Here is a 16,120-nt window from a genome sequence, read left to right as displayed (position 1 = left end):
GTCTTGGCTCAGGTCATGATCTCAGGGTCCTGAGATTGAGCCCTGTGTTTGGTTCCTTGTTCAACAAGGAGTCTGCTTGAAAATCCTCTCTCTCTCTGTCCCTCCCCACTCACACGCACACTCTCTCATTCTCTAAAATAAATAAATAAATCTTTAAGAAACAAAGAGAGGGAGAGAGAGGGTTGGAGTTGGAAAAGATTGTTCATTCCAGGGTTGCCAACTGGATTCCATGGGCAAAAGTCAGTAGACCTGCTCTGTTTGGCTCACACTCAACCTGGAAGAAATTCATTTGGTGCTAGCTTTCCAATTAAAAGTGCTTTACACAGGCAGCTTCACATACTTATATCTAACCAGACCCTCTAAGCATTTGTATTTAACTGAAGACCTTCATTTTATAGATAAACTAAGACTTGAAAGAGACATGTGCCCAAGGTCACAAAGACTTAAGATGGCAACAAAACAGAGAGATGTGCCAAGTGCTCTAGCAGTTAGGAGGAAAAAGACTTCTTAAATAGCCTTTTAAAAGCCAGAGGAGACTCCTGGAAGAGGTGGGGGCACTTGGTCAGAGGCATGTGCAGACATCAGTTAGCCGATGAAGGGATTCTAGGGTGTTCTTGACAGAGGGCCGGATATGTTTGAAGGGAGGGAGAGTGATTAATCCCACTGCTCTCTTTCTTTACTGGGGCCTTTCAAGTGTTAGCTGATTATGGGGTGAAGTGCCTTGGTATTGGATTAAGAAGGTAGTTGAAACGATAAAGAGAATGACTGATGGAGTGAGGAGGGAGAGAAGGAAAATACATAATTGTAATAAGGATGGGGTTGGGAGAGGAGACTCAGGGGGCGACCATGAATGTGAGGGGGTTTTGTAAATAAATAGGTTTAGATTTAGAGTTTTTCAAAGGTGAGCTTTTGTGGGATTAACTCAGCTCTGTGGCTCTGCAGAAGCAGAGGAGTCACTGAACATGCTTTCTGGCTGAATCTCTTCCATCCCTTTTGGGAAAGTTTTCCATAATTTTAAGTCAGTTATTCACCCTTTTGAGGTATACAGTGTGATGCGGTGACTAATGTATACAGTTGCGTGACCACCACCACAACTGTGATCTAGAACATTTCCGTCACCCCAAAGCATTCTCTGATGGTCCTTGGCAGCCAAACCCCTTGCCACGTGCACCTGCTGGCCAGCACTGCTCTGCTTTCTATCACTACAGTTTTATCTGTTCTAGAGTTTCCGATAAGTGGATGGTACCTTACAGCACGTAGTCTTTTATGCCTGGTTTCTTTTATGTAGCACAATGATAATTTTTGAGATCTGTCCATGTTACGTGGGTCTATAGTTGGTTTCCCTTTATCACTGAGCAATATTCCATTGTATGGATAATGCCTCAATTTGTTTATCTGTTCACCAGTAGATGAGTCAGTACCTTTGGATTCTTCCCGGGTTGGTGCCATTATGAATTAAACTATCACAAAATAAAATGTAGTGAACAATTGCATGTAGGTCTTTCTGTGGACATGTGGTCTCATTACTCTTAGGTAAATAGCCAGGAAAAGACTGTTGGGGGTATTTGTTAAGCATGTTTAACTGTATAAGAAACTGCCAAACTGTTTTTCAAAGTGACAGCACCCTTGTGCATCCCAGTTATATATCTGTGAGGCTCTGGCTTCTGCTGTGCCTCCTCACCAGCACTTGTTTTTTGTTTTTTTGTTTTTTTTTAAGATTTTATTTATTTATTTGAGAGAGAGAAGGAGACAGAGATAGTAAAAGAGAGAGAGAGAGAGAGAGAGAGAGGGAGAGAATGAGCAGGAAGGAGAGGGAGAAGCAGGCTCCCCACTGAGCAGGGAGCCTGATCCCAGCCTGATCGAGCAGGACTCGATCCCAGGACCCTGGAATCATGACCTGAGCTGAAGGCAGATGCTTCGCCGACTAAACCAAGCAGGCGCGCCCCAGCACTCGGTATTATGAGTCTTTTTCATTTTAGCCGTTCTAGAGGATGTATTGTGGTATCACGCTTGGTTTTGTTGCTGTTGTTTGGATTAAATTTTGAAGTATGGTTTCTCAGGTTTTTTCTCTTATGGTTCTTGCTGTGTCTAGGATGTCTAACCCAAGATCATGAAGTTGGCTGCCTGTATTTACCCTTAAAATAAATGCTTTCTGGCTTAATCTTCGTGCCCTCAGCTTAACTCTCCTCTGTCTTTATGCACAAAGTGAATACAAACACTTCACATATCATAGTAAAAGTGATGAAAATGTGTGTTACAGTTTTAAATTAATGCCTGGTGTATACCTCCTTTACTACCTTGTGTCTGCATTGCCTCCTATGGGCTTGTTTGTGCACAGCCAGACAGGCACATAGAATTTTCTGGAGTCCTCTCTCCTACATAGCTGTCTCCTCATGCTCCAGCAGGGGGCGTTAGTTTATGTCACAGCAGTCAAGCAGCTAATTATGACTGCTGATGTGACTTTCACATTGGACAGTGACATTTGTTAAGTGCGTAGGCCAGGCCCCTGTCCAAAACCCTTTTATTAGATCTTAACTAACTTAATCCTCAAATCCCCAAGGAAGAAAATGAAGGCTCCAAGACTTCACGCTCCGTATGATAGCAAGTTTGAGGCAGGGTCAGTGAGATCCCGAGTGGCTTAATGCCAGTGCTTTGCTCTTCCCACTGTAATAAACTACCACAGGCTGTGGCTGGAGTCTTATGTGATTGAACACATCTTGGGAAACAATATCCACCTGACTGTTGTCTTTCTCAAATCAGATGCTTCTCCAGTCTCAGTTCAGACACCTGATTCTAAAGTCCTGCAGTGGGGGCCTTTCAATAGTTTCCCAAAGGATGGCCCTTAGCCCATAGATAGAGACCCACCTGTATCAGCAGGGCCACAGAGGAAGGCTGTGTAGTTTGTGCACTGCTCAAAAGTACACAGCTAAGGGGGAGGTAGGGACTGAATTCCAGCCTGCTTTTGTCCTGTGGGTCCAGGAGGCTGTCTTCCAAGAGCATCCTCTTTAGTTCCCATAAGGGCACTGTGTCTGCAAGTAGTAGCCCTGTCTTTCAGGTGAAGCTGGCTGACCCCTGCGATCCAGGGGATGCACATGTGCTGCACTTCACTTAGTCACCACATCCCACTGTCCTGGCCATAGCGATGGGCTGAGGCCTGAGCAAATGATGCACATCAGGGGATCCTTGGCCAATAAGGCTTTGTTTGGAGGCTTCTGTTTGAGGGCTGCGGGTGTCTTTTTTCCTAAGGTGAGTGCTGGGGCTGGGGCTGCCAATCTTGCAACTGGATGGGGCTTGATAACGAGGTTCATTCCTACCAAAATGGGTCTAAAAATGCAGAGAGAAAACCCTGTTCTGGTGACTTTGTTGAGCTCTTGGTCGGGTTATGCCTGAAGCCCACATCTACCCACAGACAGTAGAGTAACATGTACCAACGCATCCTCTGTTTTCCTTAGACAGTCTGGCTGTCGGTTGTGACCAAGAGTGCACTAACTAGTCCATACATAGCACACTCAGCCTGCTCCCCATACCCCTTCCTGGCTCTGTGTTTCCATCACAGCACCTGTCACCCTCTCATATGACATTGTCTATTTATTTAGTTAATTGTGTTTATGCCTCCACTCTTCACGCCTGCTCTTTAACAGCAAGGGATTCATGTAGTTTGTCCATTGATCGATGTGCAATCCCTGAAATGAATTCTTAGCACGTAGCATACGTTTAATAAGGTGCTGTTGAATGACATAGCTACTCGATGGATAATTAAAGATTATTAAAATTCCATATGCAGAACTGGAAACCAGCACAGTTCTAAAGTTAACCAAGGACCAGCCTTCTAATAAGATACGTGGCTGCTTGCCAGTGTTTGGAAACTGTGCTCACACACATGCAGCTTGTTGGCCTTCCAGCAATTTCAGGGAGAGTGCTTAGTCAGTGTTACATCACCAAGAGTGTTTTAGGTGGTGATGCTACTCAGTTGGAACTGTTTTTAAACATGCGTTAAGTATTTTTAATGTATTTACAGAATGATTGTTAGATTGTACTTTGCTTTCTGTTGGTATATCTATTATTTAACACTCCTTGGATTTTTATTTTATCTTTGCTTCTTTGCTATCATGAGCTCCTTTTCCGGAGGAGAGGATGAATGAATTAAGGGAGGTGGGCAGGCCATGGTGTCTTTTATCTCTCATATGTGCCATAGTCAGGAGATATGGAGAATCTCTACTTTTTTGGGAAATTGTGACCCATGTTTCTCTTCTATTTTATTACTTCTTACAGGAAAGACCACAGAATCTGGCACTTAATCCAGCGAGGTCCTTACATGGATCCTATCAGTCTGGCATTTCAGATTTATCTTCCATCATAGAATCGGATACCTTTGTTTCTCTGATGGTACCTTACTCAGAACCCTGGTAGGAGTTGGTGGTTGCTTTTCACTGAAGCTAACTATCAGCCTGGCATCTTGTCTGAGCTCCCACCATTAAGACATTTATCCCTTGGGTTACCAAGCCTTTTTGCGACCTATAATTTCTGATGTCTTCCTCTTTGGTTCCAAAAGGGTGACAGGGGTGTGGAGGAAAGGAGGAAGAAGTGGGGTGGGAAAATCAGCTCTCTTTTCACTTCCCTTATCCTCATTGCACTCTTCTGTGAGCCAGCATGTCATAGCTAGTCTCAGCCTACTAATGTCACAAGGGAGCAGGGGAGCTTTCTCAGGTTCGGGTATAAGACTCTCTGTGGAATGGTTGGCAGAGCAATGTGGAGGGAAGCCAATGGCCATCCACATAGCCTGAAGTGCGTGGCTTGGCTGCACAACCTCACTCTCTGGTGGTGCTTCTAAGAAATGCAGATGTGATCACACCAAAGCCGTACTTTCTGTAATTGTCAAGACCATATTATTTCTTCTTATATAGCCAAGTAGATTCCTGACCTAGAGAGTCCCAAATATGTACAAGGGAAAAATTACCTCCTGAGGATTAGAGCAACCACCTCATAAGGGATCTCAAACCTCACCAGGCAGAGAGGCTTGAGTGAAGAGATGGGGCTGTTAGTGGCTGAGAGACAGGAGCATCAGGCCCGAGGCAGCTCCAGGCCACTGGCTGTGACTCTTGTCTACCCCCATCAGCTGCTGTACTCACTTTGAAATAACACCACCCATTCACCCCGACACAGAGGTTGGCCATTCCTAGGGCCTCCCTCCCTCCTCTCATCAAACCAGGGCCACAGCTGGGGAGGAGCTATTCTGAGGGAAGGCAGGGTCTAGGAGGAAGGAGATGAAGAAACACATGGGTATATTTTTCTGAGTCGTTTCCTTTCTCATTCCCATCACTACTGAACTGGAACAGAGCAATCTTCTACGCAGACAGCTACTTACTAAAAGATGGCCCTGGCATCTGTGGTCCACATCAGCCTAATAGGAACCCTGCTGGTTGACATGCCCTGTTGCAGAAGGAAGACTGAGGAGGTGTCTGAGCAGGAGGATGTGGGCACTAGAGAAAGGGCAGAGCTGAAAGGGGCTGGGAGCTCACTCCTCAGGTGACCTCCTGTCTTCCAACCTTTACACCTGATGGCCCAATGCCCAGGACTTCACCAGTCCCCCTAGATGGCCAGAAGTGGAGAGGAGGAAAACAGGACCACAGGGATGGATCCCAGGGTGACCTTTAGAACTGGAAGCCACTGTCACAAACAGCGTTGAGGACTTTGCCTCTAATAAACCTAAAAAAGTGAGTGCAGTAAGGGCCTCATCAGCCTCTGTTGCCATGTTTACTCTGAGATCATGATCAAATGCAGCCAGCATGCACAGAGGGAAGAGGACAGGGGCTTGCGAGGGGTGGGCACAGCCTCGATGCACGCTCTACGGTCGGTATTTGCACAGGAAATGCTGCTGCTTGCTGCAATCATTGCTCTCCCAAGCTAAAAAATCTGTAAGAGAATAAACAGATGAGAATAACAAAGAAAAAAGAAAATAAACACGTTCAAACCCATCCAGTTCTGTACTGCACTTCCCTGTGTTACTTGAGTGCTTTGCTTGGAACCCCGGGGAAGGCACTGCCATGGTTAATCTCATGTGTCCACTGGGCTGGGATGTGTGCCCAGGTGTTAGGTCAGACACCAATCTATGTGTTTCTTGTGAGGGAATTTTTTTATTTAGCTGTGATTAGTATTTAAATTAGTAGACTCTGAGTAGAGCAGATTACCCTCCATAACGTGCGTAATCATCCAGGGAAAAGATGGAGTTTCCCCAAAGAGCAAGGAATTCTGCGTCCAGGGTGCCCCCCGGCCCCAGACTGTGACATCAGCTCTGCCAGGCTGACAATCACATGAGCCAGTTCCTTAAAAGAAATCCATCTCTCTAGGGGCGTGTGGGTGGCTCAGTCAGCTAAGCGTCTGCCTTTGGCCTAGGTCATGGTCCTGGGATCCTGCGATCAAGCCCTGCATTGGGTTTCCCACTCTGCGGGCAGTCTGCTTCTCCTGCTCCTGATCTTTCTCCTCTCTCAAATAAATAAATAAAAACTTTAAAAAATAAATAAAATACAATTTAATAAAAGTGTTCCTCAGTCAATTCTCCATGTGCCTTGGAGCTTCTCTCCTAATACTCTTAGCAGCTACAATGTCCACTTTTGCTTGGTTAACTCCAGTGATGGGGTTCTCACTACTTCCCGGAGGTAGCCCATTCTGTTTTTGAATAGTGTTAATTGTTCACAATTTTCTCCCTTAATTTAGGCTGATATCCACATTTTGTTAGCTTCTACCTATTGATCTTGGTTGTGTCCCTTCTATCTGGACTGTCTTATGCCTTTCACAGCAGTGCTTGGGGTCTCTGCAAGTCTGGGAGAAGCCCTTCCTTCATCTGCGAGGAGACCTTCTCCTCGTGAAGGGTCGGGACCTGGCCTCAGAGTTTGTACCTTACTCTCCATTCATCCTTTGCTCTTGGAAAGTTTTCTTGCTCTTTTTTGTGCATATAAACTTTATTCCTTAGAGGGCAGCCCCCCTGCCTCACGTCCCTGAGTCCTCAGTCCAGGCCTTTCCCAGACCCACTTCCTGCCCAGGAGCGGTGCCCTGGTGACACCATGATGGCCCTTTTAAACCCAATGTCTTTGGCATCAAGTAGCCCCTTTATCTTTGATATTCTGTTTCCTTGTTTTATAAGGGAAATCTTCCACATCATTATCCGCCGTGGTTCTCAAATGTGAGGATTTTGTCCCCTATGGGGTATGTACCATCGTCTGGAGACATTTTTGGTCAAAACGACCTGGGGTGGTGGTGGATCTACTGACATCAAGGTATCCTGAACCTACGATGACAGGACAGTCTCCACAACAAAGAATTATCCAGCCCAAATGTCAATGGTACAAAGGTCAGAGACTCTAACTTATTAGCATAAAAAGCCCAGAATGAAAGCAGACAAGAGAAACCAGGAGACTCACATGATCATGTGCAGCCTGCAGCTGAGGGTCTGGACCCTGCATTTTGGGGACAAAACCCAGGGGAACAAAGAAGAGGGAAGAATGCAGGCAAAGATGAGGTCCTGTGCCTCCCAGGGACCCCTGAGTATCAAGAAGTCCGAAAGGAGTCCTGCATGTTTGCTCCCGGTAGTCAGGGTTTCCCAAAATGTGGCATCTTTCCCCCTCATGGTATGAATATAATAGGATTTTAAAATAAGCCTATTTCAGAAAAAAAGTGCATGGATGTAAAGAACCTAGTAAGTAAACAGCTGAACCACTGGGCCATTGATACGGCCAAGATTGTAAAGTGGTCACAGATGACTGAAGGTCGGTACACCATGTCTGTGGCAAGACCACCGTCCTATAGAAAACAGAGTTGTTGGTGTGGATGGGCGATGAGGAGCGGACGGTCCATATTTGCTCTTACAGGTAAAGGGCAGGGCTATGATTTAGGAAGAGGCAAGGGACAGCACGTGAGGACTTACTGTTCCTGGCGCTTATGTCCGCACAGTACATGTTCTCGCCCATGGACTCACCAGACCAGCTTTTGTATAAATATAAGGCCCCATCGATCCACTGCCACTGCTGCCTCTGCAAGTGACCAGAGATGGAAGATAGTCAGCCAACAGGTCTCCTGCTCATGGGCTCATAGCCAGGGGCTCCTCTCCAGCCCTCTGAATACTTGTAAAAATTTGTCATTGCAACAATAGGGGAAGCACAGAAATGTGCACGGAATGAAAAATAGAAAACTCATCCCATTTAATCAGTGAGAGGAAAACAATACTAATATTTTGGCATATTTACTTCTGGTATAAATATTTTTCTCGACCACAACAGTTTTATGTGCTAAAATATGTGGTGAGCTTTAAGATACCTCTTCAACTGTGCATCTTGCTTCCTAAACATTTTGAAATGGGAATTATGTACTATAATTTACCTTAATTCTATTGATGATTGTTTCTAATTTACAATTATTATAAAGAACACTGCCATGAACAACTTTGTTCTGAAGCTGTTTCTGTACTTAAACATATTTTCTTAGTTAGAAATCAGTAGTAGAATGTTTGGGTCAAAGGGCATGAATAGGCATTTTGTCAAACTACTTTCCAAAACACTTTCCAGTTGTAGGAATTTAAGTCTCCATCTACTGGACAATTTCTTTCTTTTTTTTTTTTTTTTAAGATTTTGCTTATTCATGAGAGGCACACAGAGAGAGGCAGAGACATAGAGGGAAAAACAGCCCTGCAGGGAGCCCACTGAGGACTTGATCCTGGGACCCCAGGATCACCACCTGAGCCAAAGGCAAATGTTCAACCACTGAGCCACCCAGGTTTCCCAGGACAATTTCTTTATAACTTTAAAAATATTATTCACTGAGGGGCTCCAAGGTGGCTCAGTTGGTTAAATGTCTGCCTTCGCCTAGGGTCATGATTCCAGGGTCCTGGGATAGCCTGGAGGTGAGCTTTCTGCTCAGCAGAGAGCCTGCTTCTGCCTCTTTTTCTGCCTCTTTCTCTCCCTCTGCCCATCTCCCTCCCCCTGCTTCTGCTCCTGCATGCTCTTGCATTCTCTTTCTCTCCCTCACACTTGCTCTCTCTCTCTTTCAAATAAATAAATACATCTTAAAAAATTATTCATTAATACAAAGCAAAAGCTTGATAATCTTACAAATCAAATTATATTGCTATTTTAATTTGCATTTCTTTGATAACTAGAGACATTATTTCAAAGGATTTTATTAGCTATTTGCTTTCTTCAGTTATAAATGCATAAAATCAAATCTATCAGGCTTTCCCAAGGGGGCATCTGTGGACCAACTCTGAAGTTACCTTTTGTGGGTCATGCAGGCCGATCCACACAGGCTGGTTTATTTGGAAGCCCCTTATGTACTTTGCTACCATGTTGGCTTCCTTTATATTCTGGAGAGATGCCAGGTGGGCTCCATTTCCATACAAGTGACACTCAAGCTGTGGGCAAGAAATTGTGCTAATCAACTCTTGAGGTTTAAAAGCATTGTCCTCATCCCAGAACCCTGGTGTACCAAGCAGCATGGAGTATGCAGCCCCATCTCCTCCAGAACTTGAGATCTAAACCCCATAGCACTTCCTGTCTCCATAGGAGAAAATACAATGGTCACAAGTGTGAGATCTCAGAGGAAGAGGGAGCCCAAGGCAAGGTTGTGAGCTTTAGGGTCAGTGGAAGTGCCTGGGCTCCTTCTGTTCTTGCATCATATTACCTCAACAAGTCATGACCTCTCTGAACTTTCCTTACCTGCTACACAAGGGAGTTTGTGAGGATATAATTGCTATAATTACATATTATAATTCTGCATCGCAAAAAATCTAAGAAATCACTCATTATAAAATGTGCCTTTTTTTGTTCATGTCCCACCAGGAAAGAAAGAAAAAACCACTGCCACTTTATCTAAATAAGGGAACATTTGATTTTGGAGGTGTTTAAATGTGAAAAGAATGTGTCTCAGAGCAGATAGGATAGGGTAGTGTTCTTCATGGAGCACCTCCAATATGAAGAGCATCTCACACACACTGTCCCACTGAATTCTCACACCAGTCTTAGGAAGTAGGAACCACCTTTAGTTTATGGTGGAGAAACACATGATCAGAAAGGGGTGTTAGACTTAATTGCCCAAGAATAGAGCCCAGGTCTGCATAACTCTCAAGTTCCATTCTGTTTTACTTTAAATTATTCTGGCCCCCATATTGCACAAGAATAACATGTGTAAAGTGTAAACAAGTGCTCTGTACATTATCTTTATTTTGTACCAAATAGGAATAGTGTAAATTGTCTAAAAATGAGTGATGCCTCCTTCAGGAGAGAGGAGACTCCTCAAATTTTGGTTTAGAATTGAAGATCTTGTGTTAGCTACTTTTTCATTCTAGATTAATGTGCCTGTTTGCATTTCCTCAGCAGTAGCCACAGGACTTAACCTAGTTGGATTTTTGAGTGCCTTCATCCCAGTTAAGCTAGACTAGGGACTGGTGTGGAAGCATGCAACTATCTGCTTTGTGGCAACTTTTAATATCTCAGCTCCAGACCCAAGTTTGTTTTACTCCTGTATGCCTTTTTTGATCCCAAATTCTTGTTCTTCAAAGAGGCTACTTTCATACCTGTTTAAGAGATTTGACCTGGATTTTTCTTGTCCATTACTGAATGATAATCACCTTTTGTTTCAGGTATTGGATGGAACATGGGGTATAACTATAACTGGAAATTTACGTCCAATTAAATAAAACAAACTTTTATATCTACATGTCATATAGCTACATAAAGATATAGACTTATTTTATGCTCTTTTGTTACAGGATCTGCCTACATGATAAAAATTAATTTAATACAACTCAATTTAATAAAAGCAGGGTCTTGGCTGTGGTTGCTATTCCAATGCTTCCCTTTGGTATCTTGCTCATGATTAGATGTGGCTAGTATTGGATGCTCATGCAGTCCTCACATTTGCAGCCACTTTACAACACCAAAATGCTTTCATACCCCTAATTTCATTCAACTTTGGAATATGTGATACGCAGAAGACAGATGACCAGTCAAAATTTAGTGAGAGTACCAGTCACAAAGGATTCCTGGGACAGAAGAGGAAGCAGGTTCCAAGGGGTTGAGTGAGATTTTGCTCCAAGTCCACACTCCTGATAGTGATGGAACCAGGCCTGGAACTCAGATCTCTCTTTCTGTGTTCAAGATCAGTTCCTCCTGTCATCTTCCTGGTCCCTCCAGACTCAGGGTCTTGAGAACTAAGATTGGCCCTCAATATTGGCAACTAGTCAAAGAGCAGCAGTGGCTATGCAAAGGTTTCTTGGGTCTTTTTCCAGCACCTTCTCTGCACTCTGTTCAGGAGTGGTTAACCCTGCTAAGGCTCTGTATCAATTCTGCGGACTGTTTTTGCCCTCAATTGAGCACCCAGCATGTGCCACAGGCAAGTCATTTTAACAAATACTTCTGACAAGCCCATGAGATAAAGTGTCATCCTCATTTAATTTTACTTACTTTTAAAAATATTTTATTTATCTGTTTATTAATTTGAGAGAGAAAGAGAGAGCATGAGTGGGAGACAGAGGCAGAGAGAGAGGGAGAAGCAGACTCCCCACTGAGCAGGGAGCCCCACACGTGGCTCAAATCAGGATCCTGGGATCATGACCTGAGCCCAAGGCAGGTGCTTAACTGAGCCACGGAGGTGCCTGTGTCATCCCCATTTAAAAGCAAGAAAACAGATAAAGTGAGGTATAGTTTAACTCTATAAGGCAGACTCATGATTTAAACTCAGGTCAATATTACTCCCAAGTCTCTAGGTATATTCCTCTTTGTTTTGGTAGAATTCGTGTTGGAATCTCTGGAAACAGCAGTACAGGTGACCTTTCAGAATTTCATAAAGTTGCTTCTCAAGAATTGAGGAAAAGTTGGTTGCTCTCCATTAGCTTTTTTTCTTTTAGTGAATAGTGTCTGGGAAACTCCTTCTTCATGTAGTTCTCTCTCTCTCTCTCTCTCTCTCTCTTTCTCTCTCTCTCTCGTTCACATCACAAAGGAAGCACTGCATTAGGGCTGACTTCCATGGGTTTGCTCCACTAGTTACTCTGGGTGTAATCGGGGTAACATCACTTTTGCTTACAATGCACTGAAATTTTCTGTTTCAACATCACAATCTTGCACTAATCCTGCACTTTCTAAGGCCACAGAAGACTTTGCATCCTCAATAGCTATAACTTGGTAAGTGCTCCATCATTGCTGAGTTATTTGTATACAGAGTTCTGAGGCCATACTGGGCCCAGATCACATCACATTTCCCCATAAGGTGCCCCCAGCCAGTCATGTCAGTTAAACCATCATGACCCAGAGAAACAGCAGCATGGGCTCCCCACAATCCTCTGAGGTGGACTGCCTACTTGGGTATCTTCAGTGAAACAAAACCAGTAAATTTGTTGGGTGGTGTAGACAATGAAGCCTTTCATTTGTTTAGATTGCTTCATTATCTATCAGGTGGTTCTGAAGACTATGTCCCAGGCCTGGTAAATCTGGTACAGCAATTCAATGATTCTTTCTATAAGGTCTTTATCTTCTTATTCTCCTTCTCTTAGTTTATTTCTGTCCTTACTGACAGTGACCTCCTTGAGGGTGATGGCTGTTTTTTGTTCAATTGTACATCTTCACAACCCATCTAGGGTCTGGGCATATAGCTCATGCTCCACCCATGCTTTTAGAACTGAGTGAGTTGAAACACACAACTGCCCTCTCTCCATTTCAGCATAGAGGCGACTCCTCAGAATGCCAAGGAAGGACCCTTAGTTCTGAGTCGCACGAGATCTGCAGCTCTGAGTGGCCTCTTGCTTTAGAGATCCCTAAGTGTGGGGCCAGATTTCTTACCTCAGCCTCAGACCAGTTTTTCAGCTTCCAGAAGTATCCATAGCAATTGGACTTGTAGTAAAACCATCCAGGAGCACAGCTGGGTCTCATGATGATGCCTGCACAGACACCAAAGGAAATCACAGTCATGATGCCAAAAACAATCAATTACCGCACTAGTCAGTTTACAAAATGAAGAGGAGTCTGGTGCCCTGGAAGGACCCTGCTATGCTGCCAAATCTTTATACTGTTAATCTTTCTCCCAGCCTTCTCCAAAGGGAACTATGGCCTTTAGAAGGATAACTGTGAATTGGAGAAAAGGATACAATCAGATCTTTGGGGGATTACTGGACACTGGTTCTGAACTGACACTAATTCCAGGAGACTCAAAAAGTCACTGTGGTCTGCCAAAGGAGGGGCTTATGGAGGTCAGGTGACCACACAGTTTTAACTAGGATCATTCCATGGGGTCTTTGGGACCCCAAGGCCATCCTGTGATTATCTCCCCAGTTATGGAATGCAGAATTGGAACAGACATACTCAGTGACTGGAAAAATCCCCACATTGGTCCTAAGGTCAAACAGCCATAATAGAAGGCAGCACAAGAGTGGATGAGAGGCATAGATTGGTAGTGCTGGTTTTGGCTAGGGGGGACAGGACAGGTTAGATGCCAACTTGGATGGAGCTTGAGGATGCGTGAGCTGTAAGTCAGTAGCAAGGGGGCATATGAGGCAAAGGGGGTGTGTGAGCAGAGGAATGGGCGCAGAAATGTGTAAGCTGTGCACAGCGAGAACAAGCACTTAATTTTGCCTTAAGTACAGGGAATCTTTCAGGCAAACATGGTGGAAAGGAAAAGAAGAATCAAGGCCTGGAAGTCAAGGAAATCATGACAGAGAGAGGCACAAGTTCTTTGTGCTAGTGGATTAGTGAGTGGGCTATGATACCATATCTGAAGGTTTAAAAAACAAGAAGGTGGCTGAAAATGCAGAGGGCCTAGATGTTGAAGGGAATGCCAAGCTGGCAAGTTTGGGCTTTGTAACCATGTGGCTGTGCTCCAATGCTAGAGATGAGTGCAAGGCTCTTTCTATTCCTAGTGGATGTTCACAGACTGTTGTCACAAAGCAAGCATTTCCTCTCTCCTCTCTCAAATGACACTACTGTCACTTGTTTGCCCCATTTCCCTGTTCTATTTCATCCCTCACCTATAAATCTCTATAAATCTCTATAAATTTCCTATGCTTTCACATAATCTCCTTACTCTGGCTAGCATGTGAGGGCTTTCATCACCTAGTCCCAGCTGGATCTTCCTATGCTGCAGCCCCAGAAATTCTTTACAATTGCAGGGAGGATCTGTGGAAGAGTAGTGGAGTGACTGGTGAGAATGTCCTGGCTCTACTTCACTCCCCAGGCTTAGTTTGGGTGAATTTCAAGCCCCTGCAGGGAAGCCAGAACCAGAACAACAGGGAGCTAACTATCTGGCTAGTTGGCTCCACAGGAGGGCTCAAGGCTGCCCCCCATAGTCTTTCACACTCTAGCATGGTTCAGAGAAAGTGGCTGAATTCCCCAGGACCCAGGGAAGTCATAGGATTGAGAGAACTGGTGGCTCCTGGTTGGCATGGTGTGGAGGACAGAGAGCCTTAGAACACAAGGACACATCCAGGGTAGGCTAAGACAAGAACTACAGAAGTGAGCCACGGACATGAATACGATGCCCAAAGAACACTACTTCTCTCCCTATGTCCCTCCAATGGATCTCCCCATGGCCAAAGTATTCCCCAGTGGGAAGAATGTCAGGTTATATACATGCTCAGGCATGGTTTCCTTCATGGGGCCACATGGGACTGTGAAAGGCACCCTGGACTAGCAGCCAGAACATCGCATAATCTTGCTGTGTGATCTTGGGCAAGTCCCCACCTCCTTTGGGCCTGATTTTCCTCATAAACAGAACAAAGGCATTACACCAAATGTGCCTACATTTCATTTTTTCCACTTCAGATATTCTATGATACTTATTTTTAGCTTGTGCATACAGTCTTCTTCTTGGCTTTCTCCACTTGCGAGATCTTAGATTATTGATTCTCACTTTGTTGACATGTTACTTTGTACTTGATGCTGGGTCTACATGTATGCAGGAGTCATCTCTCCCATGAGGCTGTAAGTCCTTTGCAAACCAGAATTCCCAGCATATTCAAATGGGAAAACAATGTATAAACATTGGGTAGCTCGGATTAGAGCTCTCACTTATTGACTGCTAGGCGTCAGGTACTTTAAATACATTATCTCTAACCTTCACAAGAAACTTGCAAAATTATTATAACCAACTGTGGAGGCCAAGAAAATTAGGGCCTTTCAAGTTTAACATTAGCACAAGTACAGCCATTGTAGCCTCAGTAGCCATCTCAGGCCACTGTGACCAGGCCACTGTGACCAGGTACTGAACTCTACCTTACCCCGGCTACAGGCAAAATCACAAAGCACGCCCTTATCAGAATAAGGAAGCAAGAGCTTGTGAGACCTCTTTACTGGAGATTCTCACACCCCCACCCTTACTGAAAAACCCCACCTTACCCCTAGACCAGCCCATAAAAACCCAGCTGTAACCCACCTCAGGGTCCAAGTCCCTGCTCCGCTGTGTCGAGTATACTTGGACCCAAGCTTGAGCTTGTTAATAAACCCTCATGTACTTGCATCGGTGTCAGCTCATTGGTGGTTTTCTCAGATTCACAATCTTGGGCACAGCACAACATTTAGTTGATAATTTAACTATGGCTCACAACTATACAAGGCTAGAATTTGATTCTATAGTCCTGCACTTTTTTACTACGTGACATGGTCTTTCATTCCTGTCTGATATCCACCGCCTGTAGCACCTGAACATTTTTTTTGGCGAAAGGAGGGCTATGTGAGTTTGCTGCATGAACACTGGCTCTGGGCTCAGTTCCAGCTGAGTGACTGATACTCACTACCCAGGACGTCAGTGCTGGCTATGCAGCTCAGCAGTAGAAGCAGCCACATGCTTTTGGGAGCCATCGTCCTCTTCCCTGGAGAGCAGAAGAGACCTATGAGATTTCCCTCGAAGTTCCTGGATTCACCTGGATCTGTAATCTGAACACAGTGGGTGAAACTGACCCAGGAATTTAGATGCCAAATCACCTATGGAGGAAAAAAGGGTTTTTTGTTTGTTTGTTTGTTTGTTTTTGGCTAAACTCAGATCATACAATAAAGGGAACTTCAAGCTAAATTTAGAGATTAGGAATATTTAATTTGTCACCTGCAAAGCCTCTGGTCCGGCGCCAGAGGCCTACCTGTACTGGGATGAA

General features: G+C 44.5%; 1 protein-coding gene across 1 annotated transcript; it reads right to left on the bottom strand.

Annotated features, from left to right (window-relative positions):
* Positions 1-5,845: 5,845 nt before the first annotated feature.
* On the bottom strand, positions 5,846-15,830 carry REG4 (regenerating family member 4). Its single transcript, XM_025989211.2, has 5 exons — positions 15,764-15,830; positions 12,822-12,919; positions 9,263-9,400; positions 7,922-8,027; positions 5,846-5,913 (listed from the first exon to the last, which is right to left on the bottom strand). Exons 1-5 carry the CDS (start codon positions 15,828-15,830, stop codon positions 5,846-5,848), a joined length of 477 nt encoding a protein of 158 aa, XP_025844996.2.
* Between the last annotated feature and the right edge of the window lie 290 nt (positions 15,831-16,120).

This window comes from Vulpes vulpes, chromosome 8, assembly GCF_048418805.1.
Source record: "Vulpes vulpes isolate BD-2025 chromosome 8, VulVul3, whole genome shotgun sequence".
NCBI lineage: Eukaryota > Metazoa > Chordata > Mammalia > Carnivora > Canidae > Vulpes > Vulpes vulpes.
Note: the sequence above shows the minus strand (reverse complement) of the source record. Positions and strands in the feature narration are given on the sequence as shown.